Source organism: Chelonia mydas, chromosome 27 (assembly GCF_015237465.2).
Source record: "Chelonia mydas isolate rCheMyd1 chromosome 27, rCheMyd1.pri.v2, whole genome shotgun sequence".
In the NCBI taxonomy this organism is placed as follows: Eukaryota; Metazoa; Chordata; order Testudines; family Cheloniidae; genus Chelonia; species Chelonia mydas.
This window is the reverse complement of record NC_057860.1, coordinates 8242031-8265823: the sequence shown is the minus strand read 5'-3', so window position 1 is coordinate 8265823 and position 23793 is coordinate 8242031. Positions and strand designations below refer to the sequence as shown.

At 59.6% G+C, this 23793-nt stretch overlaps 1 protein-coding gene across 10 annotated transcripts in view; it reads right to left on the bottom strand.

Annotated features, from left to right (window-relative positions):
* The window catches only part of HDAC5 (histone deacetylase 5), a 103662-nt gene that overhangs the window by 27051 nt on the left and 52818 nt on the right, over positions 1-23793 (bottom strand). For 8 of the 10 annotated variants that reach the window (XM_037886609.2, XM_037886612.2, XM_043536579.1 and 5 more), the window contains 6 exons: positions 12390-12646; positions 9801-9945; positions 8884-8998; positions 7415-7545; positions 6297-6428; positions 1646-1758 (listed from right to left, as the gene is read on the bottom strand). In XM_037886609.2, the coding sequence (XP_037742537.1) occupies positions 1646-1758; positions 6297-6428; positions 7415-7545; positions 8884-8998; positions 9801-9945; positions 12390-12646 (893 nt within the window). The remainder of the gene's footprint in view (positions 1-1645; positions 1759-6296; positions 6429-7414; positions 7546-8883; positions 8999-9800; positions 9946-12389; positions 12647-23793) is intronic. The other 2 variants (XM_037886610.2, XM_037886611.2) reach the window with 1 other exon arrangement.

Sequence of the window (23793 nt, the reverse complement as noted above, 5' to 3'; positions counted from 1 at the left end):
AGCCGCCGGATGGCTCCCCGGGCAGGCACACGGCCAGCCCTGCCCCATCTCTCTCTGTGCCTTCGCTCTGTGCTTGCCTCTTACTCCCATTGTCCCTCCGGTTTATCCTGGGCCTGGCGGAGTTAACTGAGATCCTGGGTGCGCTTCCAGCTTCCCCACTACAGCAGGAGAGAGGGGGCGTCCCCGTCTCTTCCAGCAAAGCGCCTGGATCACGACCAGTTACGCCAAGCGACAGCCCAGAGACCACCATCAGAGCAGTGCCCTCCTGTGTTCGTTCGGCGGGGGGGGAGAGGGGGGGAGAGATGCAGAGACCTGAACAAACCTATGGCTCAAGTGGGTTGTATTTGGGTTCAGACCTGGATGTTTGCAGAGGATCTTGCAGGCTGTAGGACCAGGCCAGGGAACCCCCTGACGACGACCAGCAGGGCCTAGCTGATAGGCTGATGGTGGGAGCCTAGAACCCGCGTCCCGCCGAGATCTGGCGCTGTGCATCACCGGGGACACAGCCAAAGGCCCCGTGGACACAAAAAACGCTAGCTGTGGCCAACACAGGGCTGCGGGTGGTCGCGAGGAACTCCATGTCCGCCAACCAGAGCCCGCCCAACCCCGCCCCATGTCCTGTGAGTGGAACGTCCCCGGCCCCCGCCCAGCACACACATGGGGGGCCCAGCTCGGCCGCCCCAGGATGGTCCCTTTAACGATTTAAAGGGGACATTGTCCCCGTCACACCCCACAATCGGGGCCGTCAATCTCTCTGCACCAGCCGCTCCGGTACGTCTGCTCATCCTGAAACTACATACGGCGATTGCATTGGGGACCTTCCCCTCCGAAAACACCTAGGAGCAGGAAGGGTAACTGACCAGCTTCCAGCTGAAGGAACCCGAATGAGTAAACAAAGGGCAGCAACCACGGGGAATGAGATTTAAACGACCGCCTGACTCTACCGAGCTCATGTCACTCGGGTCCCGAGGAAGGTATCTGGGGGGGTTAGTTTGGTCACTGGCTGTTTTGTTTTATTTTTTAGGCAACACATGTTTGGTTTTTTTTTTTTTTTTTTTTTTCCAACGGCAGCATCCCAACTGCAGAGGAAGAAAAAGGCCCTGTCACTCTCCCAGCCCCAGCTAAAAATACCCTCAAAATCCCAAATCACCCAAAGGCTCTTTTCCCCCAACCCTCTGGGAGTCACGTGACCGCGGCGAGCGAGAGAATCGGCGCCGTTTCCACTAGAAAGTCCATCGTCCCACTAGCATCCACCCAGACACGCCTCGCACACGCGGGCGGGTCGCTCGTGTCACGCGCCAGCGATGTGAAGCCCCCAGAGATCCCCACCACAGGACGACACAATATTAACCCTTTCCTCCTGGAACGCTGCGGCCCTTCTGTAACCAAAGAACACGTTCAGAGACAAGACAGAAGAGAGGGAAACGTCCTTGACGTTACAACAGCCACAAGATTTGCCCGGAGATCGGGGATAACAAGGAAAGTGCCGAGCACGTTTCAGTGCAGCGTCGATGGAGACGGGGCAGGTCCACTGAGGAGACGAGTTTTCAGCTCTTTGGTCAGGGCTCGTGCTGAAGAAAGCAAGCGAGGACTGGAGTGGGGGAGGCCCAGGGCCCCCCGGGGGGGCTCCCTCTGCAAACCTTACCTCGGTGTGGATGTTGGGGGCAGAGCCAGCGAAGCCATTCTCAGCGATGGTGCTATTGGAGCTGTTCGGGGAGCTGGGACCGGACCCTGGGGCACTGTTACACACAGAGGAGACTGCAAGAGAAAGGGAGAGTTGCATATACGCCATCAACTGCTGGCACAGACGCCCGTTCCCCACAATGCTCCCGAATGCCAGGCCAATCCAGATGTCGTTCCCGAGTGCCGGGAGCTAAACCCTGCAATCTTCGTTGCTCTTCCCAAGTGGGCTCACCCTGTCCTGGGCATCCAGCATGGACCTGGACCAGCCCTGAGGGCCAGACTAGCAAAGGCATTGACCTGCACCAGCCAATTTGGCACGGATATCTGCACAACTGACCCGCCATGGGTCTGGGAGGAAGGGACGCTGCCTTTGGGCAAGATTTCCCCAGCGTCAGTGCACTCCTTCCACACTGGGAGAGGGGTGCAAGAGTGTTGTCTAGTGGTTATACAGGAGACTCAGCAGGAGTTTTAGTCCCAGCTCGGGGAGCGTTCAAGTCACTGCCTGGCTCCATGCCTCAGTTTCCCCGACTGTTGCTTCTCCTCGCAGGGGTAGGGCTGCAGGGGTTACATTCTGTAGTGTTTGCCAAGCACTTTGCAAGCCCTGAGTGGAAGGAGCTAGGGAAGGATGAAATGTAATTATCATCAGCTGACTCCAATTCTTGGGCCCAAAGGATGGGCACAGAGCGGGGCTCAGGGCTTGCAAAATCCCTGACACAGGACCCTTTACAGCGAAGGGTATTATCGCTCCGCACGGCTCCCTGCGTGGTCCAGAATCGGGGGGTTGGCCACACATGCAGTTTGATCATGAGCTTTATGGTCCCGCTGCCACCTCTCGCACGGCTGGAACAAGATCACCTTCCCTACCCAGCCATGGACCATATCCCCCGGGGCTGCGCCCTCGTGGGCCCCGGTGCAAGCAAGGGTAAGCCGGTAGCGGTCGGAGTCAGTAGCGGCTGGAGCAAATGACCGCGCCGCGGAGACTGCTGGATTTTAACACAAATCCAGATGCAATGCACGGAAAAGAAAAAAATCCCATCTTCCCACACAGCAGGTGGGCATGGACCCCCCACCCCCCCAAGCCTCCCCATTCCCCGGCTGCAGCTGCCCCAGGCCATTGGGCACTCCAGGTTAGAAATCCAGGTCAGCACAAACCCCCAGTCCAGACAGGTACGAAAACAACCGCTGGCTTCATGCCCCCGTCCCCAGCCTGCTCTGCACCCCCCCTCCCACCCATTGTCACTAGGTGGGGGAAAGAGGACCTCTAAGCACCACCGACATGCCAGGGGGCAGATCCTCAACTGGCGTCAACCGGCGTCCCTCCATTGACTTCCCCGGGATGCTGATTTACATCAGCTGGGATCTGGCCCGTGGCCATCAACGGACTTGCCCCAGCTGCGGATCGGGCCCACTGACGCTCCGCGGAGGGACTCCACCCTGCATCTCAGGAAGACAAGTACCTGCCCCTGCCCTTGACATCTGCCACCACTAGCAGCCCCGGGGCGGCTCCAGAACGCCTCGGACGTTATATAACAGCGGCTCAGAGGCAGCTGCTGCATCTGCCCCCACCCCACTCCCCTGCAAAATATTTCCTTAAAGAGCAACAGATGCTCCTAGATTATCCACCCCTCCTCCCCACACACTCACACACACACACACACACACACACAATGGCCCTGCACAGATTACAGGGCCTCTGGATTAATTTTTTAATTCGATATTAACGCTTGGTTGCATAACAGCGAGCGGGCCGAGAGCTGGGGCGACTGGCTCATCCCTCGCGGAGCCGGGATCCCGTCGCCGGGGGCAGGTCGGCCTGGGTTTCGGAGGAGATGGACGGGCCCGATCGCCAGCGGGTGTCAATCGGTGCATGTCTGCTGTCCCTGCTTGTCTGCCTGAGTCTGTGCAGGCTCCAGGGGGCCGGGCACAATATTAAATCCAACCAGGAAATCAAACGCAAGAGGGAAGCAGCAGCCGAGCCCACAAACCCCAGCCCTTCTGCAGAGACCATCACTAAAAATCCCCATCACAGAATCCACGCCCCTCCCCAGCCCAGGGGAATGGGCTTTGCAGCATGCCCTGACGGTCCCCAGATTTAGGCTATTTCCAACCAGGGACGGGGGCCTGAATTTCAACATCCAGGGGATGCCCTGTCAGCAGCTCCCTCTCTCATAAACCTCGGGCGGGTCGGCTCGCCCAGCAGAGCTGGTGGCAGGCGGCCTTGGACAGACAGATTCTACTCCACGCGGGGACAGATTTTCAAAAGAGCTCTCGGCCAAATTTCAACAAGGAGTCCAGTGGCACCTTAAAGACGAACAGATTTATTTGGGCATAAGCCTTTCGTGGGTGAAAAACCCACTTCTTCAGATGCATGGAGTGAAAATTACAGATGCAGGCATGCAGCCACTTGCAGGGCCAGAGCTCAGTTCTCGTTCAGGTGCTGAAATCAGAGCCAGGTTTTCACAATGGGCCCAGCAGTTCCCACTGTCACTCATCCAGCATCTGATGTGCTTTGGAAAATCCTAGCTGTTTGGGTTCCTAGGTCAAAGCCAGCATCAGGACACTAAGGCAGCCAGTCAGGGCCCCAGAGCCTTTCTACCATCAAGACTCTCCACTTAATAAGCGGGGTTTCCATCTTCGCTCTCCAAATGGAAATTCACTGCCGTGCTCTGGTCTGCAGGGGAAACAGGCAGGCGGGGGGTGGATCGGTCACCAGCTCTGGCCCAGACATTTACCCTGGAAGTTGCAAACCCGAGTAGCCAACAACGGACGCACATGCATAGTCAAAGGGACTGATGCAGACTATAATCCATCCTCAGATCTACCAGCATCACCCAGGCTTTGGATACACAGTAAAGTTTCTTTGCTATAACCTAAGTCCTGGTCTACTCTTAAAACGTAGATCGACCAAACACCGTCGCTCAGGGAGGTGAAAAAAATTCACACCCCTGAATGGCGTAGTTAAGCCAACCTAGGTACTGTGGCTCGGGGAGGTGGATTTCACCTCCATCGCTGAAAACCCCCTTCCGTCGATGTCGGGAGTGTCCGCATTACAGCACAGCGTCGCTGCAACCTACGGCGGATAGTTGTAGTTGTCCCTGAGGACAATCTTATTCCAGCATAAGAGGATCACGTATGTCACTGCGGAAGGAGACTAAACCACGTTGAGAAAAACCACTCAGGGCTGAGAAGGTCCGAACAGGGATTATATCTGTACAACGATATCGGTATAACTGGGGAAACGTACCCATGCAGATGAGGCTTCAGTCTCCTCCAGGCCTGCTCTGCTCTAGGAAGTTTCACTCGCGTGCCCAACCCACAGAGCCTTGCCAGCACCAGCCCTAGTGTGGACACGGGCAAAAACTTCCTTCCAAAGAGTTCCACGACTGGTTTAAGCGACTCTGGCTGCGTCTCCGCGAGGGAAGTTTGCTCTACAGGCCTCTCCCTTAAGGCAGCATCAGCCAGCTTGCCCACATCCATGCCCCAGAGGCTAACGGGACACTCCCAGTGCAGAGCCAAATGTGCACACAACACTCACCACCCGCACACGCCAGCCAGATATTTCTCTCTTTAGCCTCTCCGGGGCTCCAGGCACAGACCAGCAATTCTAACGGACCCTCCCCGCACTTCCCGAAGCTCAACGAGGCGAAATGACAATGGAGAGTCTCCCCCTTTCCCAGGCAAAAGGAGCATGCACACAACTGCACCTTAGCTGCTGTCTGTACGCACCATCACGTGATTCGCGCTTGCATTCCCGATGACCGCGGGTTCAAATCAGGTGCGTGGTTGCGTACACCGTTGGAGATCTCGCTGGACGCAGGTCAGCGTGATGATATTCAGAGACCCAAAGCAGGCCTTGATTCCCCCACTAGGAGCAGTGCTCCACCCGGCTGATGTTTGTGGGTGAAGCAATGAAAGGACACAGTGTATGTGCTTCTCTCTGCTTAGGATCTACCATGCCCTTCTCTGTCCTGTCCGAGCCCCGCACAGAAATTCAAGGTCACCATGCGGGTCTAATCAAAGACGATCGCTCCCTGCCCAACCATTCCTTTCTGAACATCACATTCTCACCCCTTTTGGCTTCAGCTTTTCTGCAAAATAACAATGGACTGGAGCCGCGGCTGTGAGCACGCCCAATCCCCAAAGGCTTGTTCATCACGGTGGCTGTTTGTCATGTGTCCGAGGAGCAGTTCTGCTGGAGAACATGCTGCCCAGCAATTAATGATACTAGTATCTAGTGCTTCTACACTGTAGCAGGTTTCAGGCATCGACCCCCAAGTGTTTTACAAAGAGAGGCAGCAGCAGCATCCCTCCCCCCACCCCACATGGGGAAACTGAGGTATGGACAGGGGAAGTGACTCACCACTAGGGTAAATCAGTGGCACAGCTGGGGTTAGAACCCAGGAGTCTGGGCTCCCAGCCAGGTGCTTTATCCACTGCACAACGCTGTCCCCGCTCCCCTCTCTAGACCACACCAGACACAACTTCCGTTTAATCAGAATCAAAGCACCGTGTTGAACGATCAAGAGGCTCCCGTGCGCCGACGGGCAGCCCCCGCAAGTCTGTCCCGCAGGCAGCCCGCCAGCCGGGCCCCTGGGCGCGCAGGCGTCGCTCACCCGTGATCTCGATGGCTCTCTTTTTGAACGTGCTGATGACGGTCCCGTCTTTCCTCCGCAGCAGGGGGCTGCTCCTGCGCTCGGCCACCTTCTGTTTTAACCGCGAGCGCACTTTTAAGTTGGGTTCCGAGGCTGGACGGGGAAAGGAAAAGCACCATGAACGGTCCCACCCTGACCCGCTGCCCCAGGCCCGTCTCCCACTGCCTCCCAGCCCCTCGCTGGCAGCTCCTGGCCAGTGCCCGGCGCCAGTGGCTCCAGCAGCCTCCTGCCGGCTCTCAGCTAGAGGGGCTGTGGCTGGGTGAATGACATCAGCTCACTCTCCCCCTGATCCTACATTCCTGCCAGAGCCTGGAACAACCTTCCTCCCCCTCTGCCCGTCGCGCTGACCCTTTCCCCAGGGGGACCCCGGGGTGTCCGTTGCACGCCTCAATCCTCAGGGGCCCGTTCCACCCACAACAGCAGGCCATCCCCTTCTAGACACCAGCTGTTTGGACTGGATCGGGGCACTCAAGCGGCTTTGCCTCCGGGCAGGCGGGTCAAATCCAGCCTGGGGCGGTAGTGAGGACCAATCGCTGCCCTCTGATGGCTGTTTGGTCTCTGGGGTGGGGGGTCTGGTCCGTAAAGCACTTAACGTTCTACCCTAGGGGCTCTGCAGGGTGCTCTGGGCCAGGTTTGCCAGGGCTCCGCTCCCCAAATCGGGGCCAGATTTCCAGACATGCTCAGCTCACAAGGTGCTGGACTCTGATGAAAATTTGGCCTCTGATTCTGGTGTCTAAATGAGAACTGGGCTCTTGTGAATATTAGGTCCTATATTAATAATTACAGCCCTCCCCATGCTAGGGTGAAGCTGTGCTAGCTACAACCACAGATCCTCCCCACCTCCCTCCAGACACATTTTTGTGACACCTGCCCAGCGGGAACTAGACTGAGACCTGCCCAGCTCATCTCACTCAGGCTCCCAAACAGCCAGCAGGTGGCAACCCTTTGCTGCCGGCTACTGCCCTGGGTTGGATTCGAACCAGTGGCCCAGAGGCAAAGCCGCTCCTGTTCCCCTGATCCAGCCAGCCAGCCCCACCGTGGCGGATTGTAAGTTTCCCTTCCCCTCCAGCGGCACTGACCGGTTTTCCGGAGCGGAAAGTCATCTCTGCTGTCGTATGTGCCGAGTAGGGGTAGTTTGTAGGAGGGTGGTGTTCCCGGGCTGCCTGTCTGGGGAGGGGAACTCTGGTCCAACGAGGTATGATGGGCTCCCCTGCAGAGACAGGCCAAGAATCAAAGCTGTTAGAGGGGCCCACCCCGTTAGCTGGTACCTGTGCACCCAACTGGCCGTAGAGAGACAGGCTGCCCCGTGCCCTAGCCTGAGTGCAGACTCACTCTGATCCAGCCCCCCGTCAGTCCTACCCATGCAGGGAGACGGGTCTATTTGAGCCTACCCACGACCCCTCTCTCCCCGCCTAGCCGGGGATGCCCTCCAGGTGACACACCGTGTAACTCAGGCCCCATCAACCCGAGCAGGGGACCTAAGTGACAACCCGATCCCCTCCCCGGGGCGGATAAAAAGCAGCTGTCTGGATGGGACTGAGGCCTGCCTCCGCCGGGTTCTACATCCTCGGGCCGAGCAGCGGGGCACCAGCGTCTAGACAGAAAGCACTCGCTCCAGCCAAGGCTGCGACGTGGGACAGGTCCTGGCTCCGCTCCAAGACCCAACCACGTTCTAACCAGGGCAGAGGGACCATCGGGCTGTGACGGGATCCCCCCCCCGGCCAGGGCTGCACGCACAGCTCCTGGCAGAGCTCTGGAGAGGATCAGGAGAAGTGTGTGTGTGTGGGGCGGGGGGGGGGTGTTAACAATTTCGGTGGGATCCCCGAGGTCCCTGAGCAATCCCCGGCCAGGGTGCGTGGACCCTGGTGAAAACACAAAACGTTACTGGTAAGGCAGGAGGAAGTGCGGGGGAGGGGGACGGCCCGTCAGGGATCTGTTTTTAGCCGGCTAAGTGGATTTATCCCCTAAGCATCCCTGGGCTCAGGAAGTGGAGTAGGTCGCTGGGATGCAATTAGCCACCACGTGTGCCAGTCCATTTTTAAAGCCAGAGGCAAAGAGAGACGTCACAGCCACCTCCCAGCCACGGCGCCGGGCCGGGGTCCCTCCTTGGGACCCAGAACAGGGCCATTTTGGTTTGACTGGATTCGGGTTAACTGCACACGTCCCTGAGTGATGCCCTGGCCTCCTGGGGAAGGCTGGCGCATCCATACGCCACCCAGAGACTTCCCATTGGGATGTTACGCTGTACACACCCCACTACCCACCCCAGGGCTCCGACAAAGATACCCTGCCGGAAACAAGGGGGGGCCGCGTGGCTTAGCAGACAGAGGGACTGCGAACCCGGGCTTGCGTGGCCCACCAGACCACAGCACAGGAGAGAACCCAGGAGTCCTGACGCCCAGCTGTAAGCACTGCACCACACTCCCTCCCAAGGCAGAGCACGGAACCCAGGAGTCCGGGATCTCAGTCTTCTCAGAGAGGCCCCAGCCAGTTCATCCAGCGCTCCGCTCCTCCTCTCTGGCTCTGCCACGCCCGCCGGCCAACCTACCAGCATTTGGAGTGCTGTGGGAGGGAATGGTTGAAGCTGCCTGCCGTCACCTCTTTTGACTTGCTGAGGAGGAACTCCTGGAGCTTTAGCTTCACTTCTGTGCTGGCGATCGCACCTGCAGACAGACGGGACATGGTCCACGGGAAAGGCACCGGCTGACCAAGCGCCCCGGAGCATGGCTGGGGAGAACGACTCCCCGAGCCCCACGGGCGTTTAGCGCGGGCTAATGCTTCCTGGGCTGGGTGACCTCTGGACTTGGGCGCTGAGCGGGGAGGCACCAATGCCACCAACAGATCCCCACCAAGGCTGGCAGACAAGGGGCTTGGGTCTTTTATTTAGACCCGGGTCAGGACCGAGCGCTCAGCCCAGACCAGACATGAGTCTCAGGGGCGTGGGCCTCACCCGGGGCCCCTCCCGCGCTTCTGGTTCCAGGTCACGTGCAAACTGGGTCCCTGCCATGGGCCACGTGCCCCCCTGCAAAGCTCTATACTGTGTCCCCAGGGCCGAGGGAGACAACTTCCCCCAGCATGCAATGCTGTCTCTCGAGCCACACTCCCAGCAAGCAAAGCTCCGCCGGGATCCAGAGGGAGCATGGCTGGGATCTGCGCTCTCCCCGGGCCGCCCCTGCCTACCAAAGAGGAGGGCAAGCTGCCATCTGCTCCCTGTCGGAATAACAGGCCACTCCCCTTGCAGCTCCCGGCCAGCTGCCCACGGGGCACCCTCAGCGGGGCAAGCCTGGGCCTTCCTGGCATAGGCATCACCGGTCAAAGTTAAACCTGGAGCCCAGCCAGATCAAAAATACAGGCCGGGAGGCTTTCGATCCCCACAGCCCCCCGGCCAGCCTTTGCCCCAGCTGGGCCCAGGCTCCGCAGGGCAGGGGCCGAGCGCCTACCCCTGCCCCCCCGGCCCGCTCTCACTTTCTTTGCTCTTCTCCTTGTTCCGGAGGATGAGGAGCTGCTGCTCCAGCCGCTGCTTCTCCAGCTCCTCCTGCCGCAGCTGCTCCCGCTTTCGCTGCTGCTCCAGCTCCTGCTGCCGCTTCGCGGCCAGCATCTCCTGCTGCTGCTGCCGGGCAGAGGGGGACCGGGTTAGCGGGCCAGGGATTGGGCGGGCAGAGGGGGACCGGGTTAGCGGGCCAGGGATCGGGCGGGCAGAGGGGGACCGGGTTAGCGGGCCAGGGATCGGGCGGGCAGAGGGGGACCGGGTTAGCGGGCCAGGGATCGGGCGGGCAGAGGGGACAGAAGCCGGCAGCGGGGGGATGAGACCAGGTAAGAGCGGGGGGCGGGGGGGGGGTAGCTGGGGGGAGACTAGGTGGGGGCAGACCAAGTGAGAGCCGGAGAGGGGACACCAGGTGTGAATGGGGGGGACAGGTGAGAGGGGGAGGGAGGGTGAACCCAGGTGGCAGAGGAGACCCTCGTTCGGGGGACCCAGGTTAGCGCGGAGGGGCCCCGCCCTCTTGCCGTCAGAAAAGCACACGCCCCCTGCCTGCGGGGCCCGGTCACAGCCCACGGCGCGGGGCTGGCAGGGAGGGGAGACTGGGGGGGTTCCCAGAAGGCCCGGCTGTGGCTGGTGCAATGGGGCTTGTTTCAGCTCAGAGGCCGGGGTGAGGGGGGGCACTTGAGGTGGGCAAGGAGGCATCCAGCCACAAGCAAGGATTAAACCCAGGACCCGGCCGGCTCTCCCACGGGCTCCTTGAGGAGAGGGAGCTGCTCAGAGCAGCCCTGCTAGGAGCTGGCAAAGCGCCCCCCACCAGGGCAGCGTGCATGGAAGCCCCCCCCTCCTACGAGAGCCAGGCCTGCACTGCCAGCACGGGGAGGGGGGTCAAAGGTGCAAAGAGATGGAATAGGGACGATTCGAGCCCTAGGCAATGCAGGGAGCCAGCAAGGGATGCTGGGAAAATTTGCAGTCTGTCCCACCTGCATCCCTTGCCTTCCTTGGCTATAACAGGCCGGTGGGCGGGGCGGGGGCTTTGGGTTCTCAGCCTCCGGTCTGAAACCCGGACACACCTCTCCCACCCACCAGTGCAGCTGTGTTGGCTTCAGGGGTGAACGAGCAGAGAATCAGGCCCCCTGCACCTACAGTCCACGGGCCGGCCCCGGCCGCTCAGCCCGCTACGGTACGTTCCACCCCATGCAGCGTGCGGGCTGTCTGGACGAGACCTCGGTAAAGCAAGCTCCTGTGGGCTCTGCCGGGGAGCAGCAGGGGGTTGCCCTTGTCTCATATTCTCTTGCCCCTTCCCCTGGCACTGCCACGCTATGTGCTGGTGGGGTACCACCCCAGAGGTGGCTGCATGTCAAGGGAGCGATCCGGGATCCTTCAGGATGAAAGGAGCTATAGAAGCTTGCAGTGCTCCATAGGGGAGAGCTCCCTCCTTTACGCAGGGTGGGAGGGGAAAGGAAGGACAATTGTGTATTACTGTCGTTTTTGCGCTCTGTTCGTACAGCGCCCAGCACGGTGGGAACTTGGGCCATGACTAGGCCTCCTAGGTGCCACGGTGATATGAGTAACACTAATAATTAGTGGCTGATTTATTTAGCGCCTCTGGAAGCCTCCAAAGGTCTCCCACAGGATTGCAACCTCTGCCCACCACTGCAATGCAGCCACTTCTGGGGTGGAACGGGGCAGCCACTCTGTGCTAGCAGTTCAACAGCAGGTTCGGATGGGAAATGAGGAGGAACGCTGCCCGCAGCTAAAGCAAGAGAGGAATCTTGGGCTGGTGAAGTGTAGCCAACCCCCCTCCCCCCCCCCAGTCAGAATGCGGCAGGACGCCAGGGTCCTCATGAAAAGGGCCACGGGATTTCAGTGATCAGAGAGCTTTGGCTCTGAGGCTCAGCTGAAACCAGAGCCCCCTTGTGCCATGGTAGCAACAACCTGGCCAACCCCAGGCTTTCAAACCTCACCCAGAAGCCACTCCCCTCCACCCCGAATGATGAGATTTAAAAAAATAATAACATGGGGGTGGGGGGGGTTGTCTTTTTTAATTCCTTTTCTGCTTTTGGAGCCTTTCAGGGTCGCGTTTCTCTCCGCAACCCGGGGGGTGGGGCTCGAACCGTTTGTATTTTTAAACGAAAGCCGCGATTCCCAGGCCTCACCTGACTCCGGGAGCTGGGGCTTTCAGAAGAGCGCCCGATACCGTGAGACACCAACTCAGGATAGGTTGGCAAGAGCTGGGCCCCCCCCGCCCCCCACTAGGCCAGCCCCTCCCCTCTCGAGTCACTAACTCCTCCCAGAAGGCTTTGTGCCGCTTTAGAGCGGTGGACCCCCCCCGCCAGGCGAGGGGGCTGGGCGCCACGGCAGCCATTTCTACCCACTCCTGCAGCCTCTTGCCGGGCCGGTCTCCCCTCCGGGCGCCAGCCAGGCTCAAGCCTGCTCAGCTGCTGAGTGCGGACAGGGTCTGGGCCTGCTGGGCGGTGCCGACAGGGAGAGCCCCGCGGGCCGGCGGAGCTGGGCAGGGCTCGGAGAGGCCCTCCGGGGGGCGGGGCGGGGGCAGCCCCCGCCGGGCGCCTCACCTTGAGGTGCTTCTGCAGCTGGACCTCGTGCTGCCGCGTCAGGTGCTCGTGCTGCTTCTGGAACTCGGCGAAGAGCAGCTGCTTCTGCAACTGCTGCTGCTGCTTCAGGGCCAGCAGCTCCTGCTGCAGCTGCTGCTCCCGCAGGGCGGGGTCCACGCTGGGCGCGCCGCCCCGGGCCTCCGGCCGCAGGGCCGCCGGGCCGCCGGCGCCGCAGGAGTTCGGCATGGCCACGGGCAGCGCCGGCTTCACGTCGACCGCTGGGGAGCAGACAGAGACAGGCCTTGGGAACTGGTCCCCCCGCCCGCCGGGGACCAGCCGGCGGGGAGGGCGAGAGGACGCCCCCTCTCAGCGAAAAGCAATGGGGAGTTCCCCTTTCTGCTCACCTGCTTGCCCGCTGGGCCCGGGGGCAGGGAGCAGCCGGGGGGCCCCGGTGAGCCCAGCGCGCCAGGAGCAGCCGGGGGACCCCGGGGGGCCCGGCATCCCAGGAGCAGCCGGGGGACCCCGGGGGACCCGGCCTCCCAGGAGCAGCCGGGGGGCCCCGGTGGGCCCGGCCTCCCAGGAGCAGCCGGGGGGCCCCGGTGGGCCCGGCCTCCCAGGAGCAGCCGGGGGGCCCCGGTGGGCCCGGCCTCCCAGGAGCAGCCAGGGTGCCATAGTGGGCCCGGCGCCCCAAGAACAGCTGGGGTGCCCTGGTGGGCCCAGCGTCCCAGGGTGCTTTAGAGAATGGGGCCAAGTCAAATCAATCCAGGTCATGGAAACTCCTGCATTTCCCATTCCCACCCTCCCTCTGTCTGCCCATGGCCGGACACTGCCCCCTTTAATGGAGTCCCAGAGCCTCCGTCCATTCAGCCCATCTAGGAGTGTCACACGCTGGCTAACCTGGGGGCTGGGTTGGATCAGGGTTAAACAAACAGTCGATCAGGCTGGCTGTGTCCGGCGTTGTGTCCGTCAGCCCCTGCGGACCCCTCGCTCCTGGCAGAGATCCGGCAAGGGGGCATTCGCTGCTGCATACCCACCAGAATGCAGTGACCCCTCACTCCCTGGACACAACGCAGGGCACTGGAGGGGGCACCGTTTCCCCTCTTGGCCAGCCCTTCACTCCCCCCTGCACCGGCCACCGTGCGCTGTGGGATCTGATGCCCACTGGGGAGACACTTGCTAGCGGGAAGTGGCCAGCGCTCCAGGCCGGATCCTCACAGAGTCACTTCTACAGGCTCCCGGATCGGCTGCGCAGAGCTGACTCCTGGAGGCAAAAGCCACCGTCCCCCACTGCCAAGGCAGAGATCCGAGTCTGGGATGCAGGTCCCAGCAGCGGGGGGCCTAGCCAGAGCCCAGGGTAGGAGAGGAAGGATATTCCCCATCCCCACCTGCAGCCTTGAGGCTCAGCAGGAATGGGATGCCAGTCCCCATCCCCCTGCAACCCTTGGGGTTCAGCAGATCCAGAGTCCAGCTCCTCCAGCCTTGCTGCTCAGCGGGACACTCCCGTCATCGCCCACGGCACCGTAACCCACCGTGCAGCCCCGTGCGCGCCGTCGGCTCTACTGACAGGGCTGCGCCGGGCACCAGGGCTTTGGCAAGCTGTGAATGAGTCGAGAGCTGCGCGTGACTCAGTCGCTCGCTCCTCTGACTGTCTCCCCGTCTGTCGTAAAACCATGTGCGCTGTCATTAACCCGCAAAGGCACAGATCCGGCACAGGCCCGCGCCGCAGACACCCTGCCGTGTGTGTGTGTGCGTGTGTGTGTGTGTGCGCGCACTATCGCGGGGCACATGGCAGCACCAGCTACTCCCACCTCTCCTGGAGCGAGGCGTTTCTCCAGGAAATTATCCCCTTTCTGCAGGTTTATTGTAATGACATGGGCCGGGGGGGGGGGGGGACCAACACACAGGGCTAAATATAGACAATGCCCCACAGCAGCTGTTGTGAGCAGGGTGGGGAGGTGGAGGACAGCTCTGAAGAGAGCTGGCACATGAGCGCGGCTGCGAAAGGCAGAAGGAGGAAGAGGCTACAAAAGGAAAGAGGAGAGAGAAGATCGCTGGCCGCCGTCCCTTCCCCGTGAGGATCTCAAAGCATTTTCTGCATATTAATGAGTTAAGTCTCACACCCCCTCCACTGCCCCCCACTATGAGGTCCTGTATTATTTCTGAGCATAGTGATAGCACCTACGGCGCCCCAGTCACGAACCACAAAGCCAATGTGCTAGGTGCTGTACATTTTTATTGCTACTAGGTAAATTACGGTAGTGCCTAGCCACCCCAGGCATGGACCAGGCACCCATGGGGCTAAGAGCTGTACAAACACAGAATAAAAAGAAGGCACCTACCCCAAAGAGCTCACAGCCGAAGGTAGATCAGTATCATTAACCCAATTCCACAGGTGCGGGGAAACTGAGGCACGTTGCTCAAGGTCAGTGGCGGAGCTGGGGAGAGAACCCCCAGTTCTCTGGCATCCCTGTCCAACCACAGCAGCAGCCCCCTCCTGGAGGAAGGCAGACAGCCCTGGCAAGTGAACTGCATGTCCAGGGGCGACGCTCTGCCTGGTGCCAGCGTTCCCCACGCGCCACACAAACCAGGCATCCCCTCGCTGCGACGGCCGGAGAAATAACGAAGCAGAGACGGCGGAACGAGCGAGTCACATTTTCGCTTTCCAGCCGGAATAATCCCACCCCCCGCCCGGGAACACAGTCGCGGGCGTGCAACCCCCCGGAACAACAGTGCCCCGAGCCCGACTTGGGCGCTACCGTCACGTCAATATTTCCTGCTACGAATGGTACTCATGTAACAGCCCGCAGGTGGAGAGGAAGCGAGGGATTTCAAATCCCTTCTTCCAGCTCTGCCCGGCTGTGGCAGGGGGCTACAAAAAAACATGGCAACTGCTAGGCAGAGTGGGAGCTGAGGCCACTGCCCCTCGGCCCAGCCAGTATGGTCTGGTCGTTTCAGTCATCTCCCCAGTCTGAATCCACCGGTTGGCCTGGGTCTTATCCTCGGATTGTGGCCCTTTGGGGCAGGGACTGTCATTGTATTCTGTGTCTGGACGGTGCCTAGCATAACGGAAGCTCCCAGGTGCTACTCCAACACAGCTAATAATCAAGGGCAGGCAGAGGAAAGATGCGAGAGGAAACTAGACCGGTGCCTGGGCACTGCAAGGATGGGCACTTTAGAAATGCCCGAGAGCAGTGCCAGCCAACCCCAGGAGAATCAACCACTGAGACAAGAATGCCCATCAGGGGACGCATCTAGACAGCTCGGTTTGGTAGCGAAAGCCCGGTCAAGGCTCAGCCAGCTCCCCACACACAACCCCTGCACTTCCCCACGGTGATTAACAGCTCCAGTCTGCTGAATTACACAACACCCCCGCCAACTCCCAGACACACACAACACCCGAACCTTTGTGTTCCTTCGCCATGGCAACGCTGCTGACGCGGCGGTGACGTGGTACAAGCCCGTGCGTAGGGCGAGCGACAAACACAGACGACCCTGCTCAGTTCAATAATTTGACATCAAATCAAGAGTGTTTATCCTCTTGTCCCAGCGCCTCTGCGGAGGTGGGCCCTGCCTCGGGGCTTTTGATCTAACACTCCCAGCAAATGAGGGAGATTAAATCTGTATAAACCTGGCGGGTGGGGGGCGGAGGGGGTGGAGAATTGCGTTAGGGTCTGTTTATACATATCATTTGGGTGTGAAGCAGTGGGACTGTCTTGATGGCAGGGGCCTGATTATCTACCACCTTGCACCATCATTTATGCTTGTCTCCAGGGGCTGCAAACACGCTGTCGGGATCAGTTTCACAGCACAATCTGCCATGCAAGGGAGAATCAGGCCCCAAATATGTCATGTAGCAATTCAACTGCTCCCTATGGCACCTGCATGGCCCCCACTACCACAGCGTCTAAGCCCCTTACAATCTTTACTGCGTTTATGCTCAGAGATAGGAATATTATCCCCCATGTTACACATAGAGAACTGAGGCCCCAATCCTCAAAGGTACTTAGGTGCCTAACTCTCCTTGTTTGTATAGCACCTAGCACCAGGGGGTTCTGGGTCCGTGCCTGGGACGCCAAGGAGCTACCGCAAGACAGATCATAAGCAACAACATCCAGGTGCGTCCAGACAAGGCGCAAAACAGAGAGAAGACAACTCATCTTGTAGTTACGACACAGGAATGGGTGCCACCAGGCCAGCGGGCTGTTCCCAGCTCTGCCACTGACCTGCTGGGGGACCGTGAGCAAGTCCCTTTACCACTCCGTGCCTCAGTTTCCCCTCCTGCTCTTTGTCTATTGAGATTGTGAGCTCAATGTGTGTAAGTAAAACGGGGCCTTGATCACAGCTGAGCCCTTCAGAGAACATCTACACTGCACTGGAAACCAACGTCTGTGGGACCCAGGCTTGTGGACTTGGTATTTCAAAGCCCACACCTTGAGCATCCGCACTGCGTTGTAAACCTGGGTCTCTCAGCCGTGCTAATGCGTCCACACGGCCCTGTGCAGACCTTCTGACTCGGGTCCGTGGCTTGAGCTGTGTCCACACAGGAAACTGACAGGGCTTAGACCTGAGTCTCTGCAGGACTTGGGCTCTGACTTACCCCTCTAGCAGGGTCCTAGGAGCCGGATCCTGAGTGCTTGCTGACCCGAATCAGACTGATTTGTGCGTGGACGGTAGGAGGGGTTGGGCTCAGACCTGAGTCAGAGCTGGGGTTAGCATGCAGGGCAGACAGACCCTTAGGCGGCACTATCAAATATGAATGAATAACCGTCCGAGGAGGTAGAGCTTCCCAACAGGAGTGGAGCAAACAACCGAACTGGATTAAGATGGACCTCGATATGTGTATGAACAGGAGGATATGACAGGGCTGCCGTGAGGTAACAGAGGCCTGGGCTCCTAGACCCAGGGAATCCCTCCCAGACCTATGTGAGTGAGGGACAGCATGAAATATTATTATACATACGTGACTGACTATATATAGCGTGCAACATATGGGGGGAAGGCATGACCTTTTCGTTAAAACACCGCACTGGATATCAGAAGAGTTATATTCTATTCCCAGCCAGGTCACTGCCTTGCCGCGTGACCTTGGGCAAGTCACTTTCCTCATTGTGTCATGCCTCAGTTTTCCCATCTATAAAAGCAGGGCAATCCTATTTGACCCAGAGCGTCTGACACTTTGTTCTCATCTGTGATCTCCAATGCTATGGACACAAGCACCTTACTAATGAAACGCAGCTCCGATCTATCCCCATCTCCACGTGCTCCAATTCTCAGCCCCGTGCAACTCCGACGATATTGAACCTGTGTTCTTATTTTCTCCCCTGCTCCCCACAACGCTGCTCTACTGACTGGATGACAGCCTCCTCCCAAGCCAGGAATAGAACCCAGGAGTCCTGGTGACGGATCGCACACACCACAGCCCTTATGCAGAAAAGTATGCCGATTAAAGTCAATGGGGTAGCTTGCATGAGTAAAAGATACTGGATCAGGCCCGCTGCTCTGAGGCTTTTTCAAGGCCTTCTTAAGACTGCCCTATACTGGGGTTTGAAAGGCCTCCAGGATCCCGGGGTCAGAAGAGAGCTGATCCCAGCCCCAGGGCTTGTAGTATGCCTGGCTCCAGAGCGAATCGCCCCTTTGCATTCTGAAAACCCCTTTTCCATTCCGGGAACCTGGCTCACGTTCTCCCCTCCCACGGAGGAAGGAGCCAGCTGGGCTTACTGAGCAATACGTGGAGGGGAAGGGGGTCACAACCCCCCGCCCCTGAGTTGAGAACCCCTGTCCTAGTCCGTCCTCACAAACATTGAAAAGACCCACTGAATTCCCTGGAAGTTAGGAACCTGAACGCCTTTTAGGCCTAGATACCCTCTGACCTATATTTTATAAAGCGGCCCATGATTTTGGGGGGGTCCAAACTGAGACACCTTATACGTGCCTAGGCCCCCATCAGCTTCTGAAGCCTTCAGCCGGAAACGGTGGCTGCTTGGTCTTGCCTGGAAATCAGACCCCAGGTGCAGCCAGAATCGGGGCCACATCTGGAAGCGACAGCCAAGACTTTTGACCAGAGGATCCGAATGTTAAGCGCGTAATTTCACATTCCAGCCCTTGGGGACCTGGTCTGTTCAGCAGAGAGGCCCCATCCTCCCCCCACCTCCGTCAATTCCCTGCCACCTCTATGGGGTTTGCAGGGTCCTCGGCCCTTTGCAAAGATCAGGTCGTTTATTTAGAAGCCGCCCTGAGGGTTTAGGAGGTTTCCAGTGGTGGGCTGCATGCGGCTCCACCATGGCGCTGATTCTCCAGCGCCCATTCCGATCCGCGCCCAACGGGAGCAGAACCCTGTTCTCCGATCCGAGGGGTAACCTTGTGCCCGGCTGTGAATGCCTGCCCACGGTGCAGGGCAATGGGGAACTGGGCCCAGCAGGGCATGTCTAGCGCAGAAACCCGGAGTAAAGCCGTCTTCTCTGCCTTGTGACCTAAGCTCTCCCAGGGCTGTCTTCCCCTTTCATTTACGGCGCTCGCTCCTAATGAAGGAGGCCCCGGCACACGGTCACACCCAGGCCGTAGCAAAATTACCCCTTGCTGACAACGGGTGCGGCTGCCCAGGGGATGCCGCTGCGGCTTGGCAGGGCTTGGGGCAGACGGCCAGCGGCAGGTCCGGACTCTGCCCACGCCTGCGCCAAGTGGCACGTAGCCGCTGTTCTGCGGGATGGCCGGGAGGCACTAAGCTGGCTTTGGAAGAGAAGGCGGAGGTGAAACCTCACCCGTCTGCCCAGCAAGTGCCCCGCACCGGAATAGGAAGCTAGGACCATGGGTTTGGCCGTTCCCAGCCGTGAACACCAAATGCACCGTCAGCTCCGTAACCAGCTGTACGGGAGAACAAAGAGGCTCCAGCCCGGCCTCCAGCACAGGGAATCCGTCCATCGGCGAGCCTGTGCCCTCCTTCGGCGGGGTTGTGGTCGCCGGCTCGGAGCAGCCAGCTCAGTGGGACCTCCCTCCAGCTTTCCTGACCTGGCCGGTGCATCTCCCTCCTTGCCACAAGACATTCGGTGTAATGAACAGCCAGACTTCCCTCCTCGATAAGGCGCTTCGCAGGAGGATCCCAAAGCACTTTCCGAGGCTGGGAGCCAGGACTCCTGGGTTCTATTCCTGACTTGGGAGGGCAGCGTGGTCTAGTCAGGAGAGCAAGGGAAGTCAGGACTCCTGGGTTCTATCCCCAGCTCTACCTCGACTTGCTTAGTCAAGTCCTGGCATCTCGCTTTCCCCAGGCCACCTGTGGGAAGCCCTTTTAAGGTGAACCGCAAGACCTGTGCGCTAAACGTCAGTGCAGATGATGTAAGCCCCGTGCAGGGCAGAGAAGCCGGGACTGAATTTCCGTCTCCCCTCAGGGCCACTGGCAGGGCTGGCCCCACGCTGGCTAAAGGCAGGCCCCGGCCTGCAGAGCTTCCGAGAGAAGCGATGTTCCCTGGCACGGACTCCCACACCGGATGCCAGGGAGTCGAAGGGCAAGAGGGCTGCTCAGCCGTGCTGCCCGGTGACGCCACCAGAGCAGTCCTCCGGCACCCAACCGCGACGCCGTGATGATCCAGCCCTTCGCTGAGCCAGGGGCCGAGCCTGCTCTCCATTGTGCCGGCCGTTCACGCAACACCAACCCCACCTCCCCCTGCCAGGAGCGCGGACAATTGCAGCTTTGCTCTGGCAGAAATCTCCTCCGTGTGCTCTGGCTGGGGGGGCAGCGCTGAGCTATGGGGGGGGTCTTGGAAAAGATGAGGGAAATCAGAATTCCCTCACGTTTTGGTCCTCATTTCATGAGCCAATTGGGCTGGACGTTAGCAGAGAATCTACCTGGAAGCCGCCCGGCATAACCTTCCCCCACCCACCTTTCTTCAGCAGTGGACCTCAAAGCACATTAAAGTGGAGGTCGGTATCATTGTCCGCATATTACAGATGGAGAAACTGAGGCCCAAAGAGGCAGAATGAGTTGCCCGAGGTCATCTAGCAGGTCACGGGAATAGAACCCAGGTCTCTCCAGTCCCAGTCCAGTACTCTAAGCACTAGGCAATGCTGCCTTAAGCATCCATAACTCCCTCATTCATACCGGGATCGGTATGGGAGGGAGCGCCCTTCGTCAGTTAGAAGGGTGGGGAATGGGAGTCACGACCCCTAGGTTTATTTCCACTTCTAGGAGCACAGCCTGGCAGCTAGAGCAGCCCTCTGGGAGTCCCCGGTTCTCTTCCCGACCCTGCCAATGACTCGCCACGTGCTCCGAGGCACGTTACTGCTCTTCTCTGGGCCTCAGTGTCCCCTTCCAATGCGGATCCATTCTGAGAGGAGAGGAGACAATGAGTGGCAGTAAATCTCCGTGCAATGCTCTGGGGCCTTTCGTGACAGGGCTGCATTTCACTAGCACCATGCATCTGACTGTACGTTATTACTCCGACTACTGTGGCCATGCTTAAAAGCCCCAGCCGAGATCAGGGCCCCACTGTGCTAGGAGACAGTCCGTGCCCTGGTGAGCTCAAGATCGGCCAAGGCAAGCCCAGCAACAGGCTGGCTGTTCGTTACTCCCAGATGATTGACAGGGAACCAAGGCCCAGGGAGATTAAAGGATCTGCCCAGGGCCGTACAAGGAGACGGCGATGGAGCTGAGAACTGACTCGAGCTCTCCAGTCCTGGTTGCGGGGTCTGCCCCGGAAAGCAGGGGTGGCGATGAACGATGGTCACGAAAAATCTGACCCAGCTGCCGAAACAAGGGGATATTCTGCTCCCCAAGCCCTCAAGAGGCATCGGTAAAACTGCCTAGCATAGCCCCGCGGGGATGGGAGCCCCCTTTCCCAGACGGGAAAGCCAAGGCGCAGAGAGCCGGGAGGCCAGTGTCTCCAGATGCTTCCACTTCTAGAGAGCCAGCGTGGGGGTGCCTCTGGCCAGAGGGCCCGCAGCTCCCTGTGACTTTGACACTCAGAGCCCCTGGAAAACAGATCTAAAGAGTCTCACAACAGATCCCTAAAAAACTACCTGCCACTGCAGCCTTGATCTCCCGCCCAAGGGGGCGCAGAGAGCACAGTGCAGAACCCAGGTGTCCTGGCTCCCAGTCCACCCCCACAGCACTAGCCCTCACTGTGCACCACACGTGCTAAGCCCGTCCACTGCAAGCAGCCCCCTTGCGATGGGGCAGGCCCCTGGAAATTGGAAGAGAAGGGCCCCGGCCGGCAAGCGCTGTGCAGTCCCCCCTTCCCCTCCCCGGGAGCCGGGCCTGGCCCGCGCTGCGGATGAATGGAGCTGAGTTGCCACCGCGGTCGTGAGTAACCGCCTTGCCGACGCAAGCCCATTTGTATGCGAGCGGCGGGGCCGGCACACTTGAATGAACAACTTGTTCTAAACCAAACAGGAAGTCGGGGGCGGTGGATGGGGGGCGGGGAGGGGAGGATGGCCTGGAATATCAATGCCCCCTTTCCCCCATCTTGGATCATTCCTCAAGACGCCCTGACGCTGACGGATGGAAGGACGGACGCGGCTCGGCTACCACACCAAGCCAAGACAGAGCCTCCCCCCTGCGCCCGCCGGCAGCCGCACTAGCTGATTGGCACGCTGGGCGCATCCGCAGCTCCAGCCCAGGCTCCTTCCCTGGTGCCAGCACGCCCCTGGCAGAGGGAGGGACGGGAGGCAGCCGAGCCTCTTGGCTGGCCCTCTCTGGGGCGTGGAGCCACCGTGGGGCTGCGGCGATCGCTCGGTCGTCCAGCAGCCGCACAGAATGCGGCGGGGTGCGGGTTTCCAGCCGCCCTCGCTTTGCTGCACAACGTGTGTGCGTGTGTACTGCACGTGTGCGTTCCCGACTACCCTCGCTTTGCTACACAATGTGTGTACTACACGTGTGTTCCCGACTACCCTCGCTTTGCTGCACAACGTGTGTGTGTGTGTACTACACGTGTGCGTTCCCGACTACCCTCGCTTTGCTGCACGTGTGTGTGTGTGTACTACACGTGTGTGTCCCGACTACCCTCGCTTTGCTACACAATGTGTGTACCACACGTGTGTTCCCGACTACCCTCGCTTTGCTGCACAACGTGTGTGTGTGTGTGTACTACACGTGTGCGTTCCCGACTACCCTCGCTTTGCTGCACAACGTGTGTGCGTGTGTACTGCACGTGTGCGTTCCCGACTACCCTCGCTTTGCTACACAATGTATGTACTACACGTGTGTTCCCGACTACCCTCGCTTTGCTGCACAACGTGTGTGCGTGTGTACTGCACGTGTGCGTTCCCGACTACCCTCGCTTTGCTGCACAACGTGTGTGCGTGTGTACTGCACGTGTGCGTTCCCGACTACCCTCGCTTTGCTACACAATGTATGTACTACACGTGTGTTCCCGACTACCCTCGCTTTGCTGCACAACGTGTGTGCGTGTGTACTGCACGTGTGCGTTCCCGACTACCCTCGCTTTGCTACACAATGTATGTACTACACGTGTGTGTCCCGACTACCCTCGCTTTGCTGCACAACGTGTGTGTACTACACGTGTGTGTTCCCGACTACCCTCGCTTTGCTGCACAACGTGTGTGTACTACACGTGTGCGTTCCCGACTACCCTCGCTTTGCTACACAATGTGTGCGTACTACACGTGTGTTCCTGACTACCCTCGCTTTGCTGCACGTTTGTGTGTGTGTGTGTACTACACGTGTGCGTTCCCACCTACCCCCCGTTTGCTGTGCGATGCAGGCATGGGATGTGCGTGTGTGTATGTGAGTGTTCCCAGCTACCCTCCATTTGCTTCACCCTCTGCATTCAGGGCTGACTGGGAAGAGGGGGGCAGGCGGGCTGGATCCGGGGGCTGCCATGGGCCCAGGGCAAATTCTCCTGGTGCTGGGGGCCGGACATACACCATCCCACATCCCCAGGGTGTAAAGGTGAGCAGGTAGCCGCTCACACAGAGGACCTGCCATTTTTCCAGGCTCCAGAGAAGCCCAGAATCCAGATGGTGCTTTGGTGGCCCTGCAGGCTTGTGGCTCCTGAGAAGGGCAGCCCAGAACCAGGGGCACCAGCGTGAAACACTGATGGGGCTTGGCACCCCCTCCTCCCCAAGGAGGACAGCTCCCCCTTTACTGCAGCTCAGACTCATCACAGGCTCCCCATCCCCTCTGCGCCCACCGTCCCCTCAGCTCCCGCTCCCGCTCCCGGATGCATGCATCCATTCTGGGTCTCTGCTGCCCTACGTGCCAGCTCTACCCAGCTGTAAACAGCTGCACGAGGGGATCCCCGAGCGGCTGGCATTTCCAGCAAGGCTGGGTCACGAGGGCTGAGAGGAGACTGGCCCAGAGGAGGACTGGAGATTGTGCACCTGGGCGTTGGCTTGCAAGGAAGAGGGATGAAGAGGACGGGGCAGGATGGCTCACTGGTTAGGGCGCTAGCCAGAGACTCTGGAGCCCGGGATT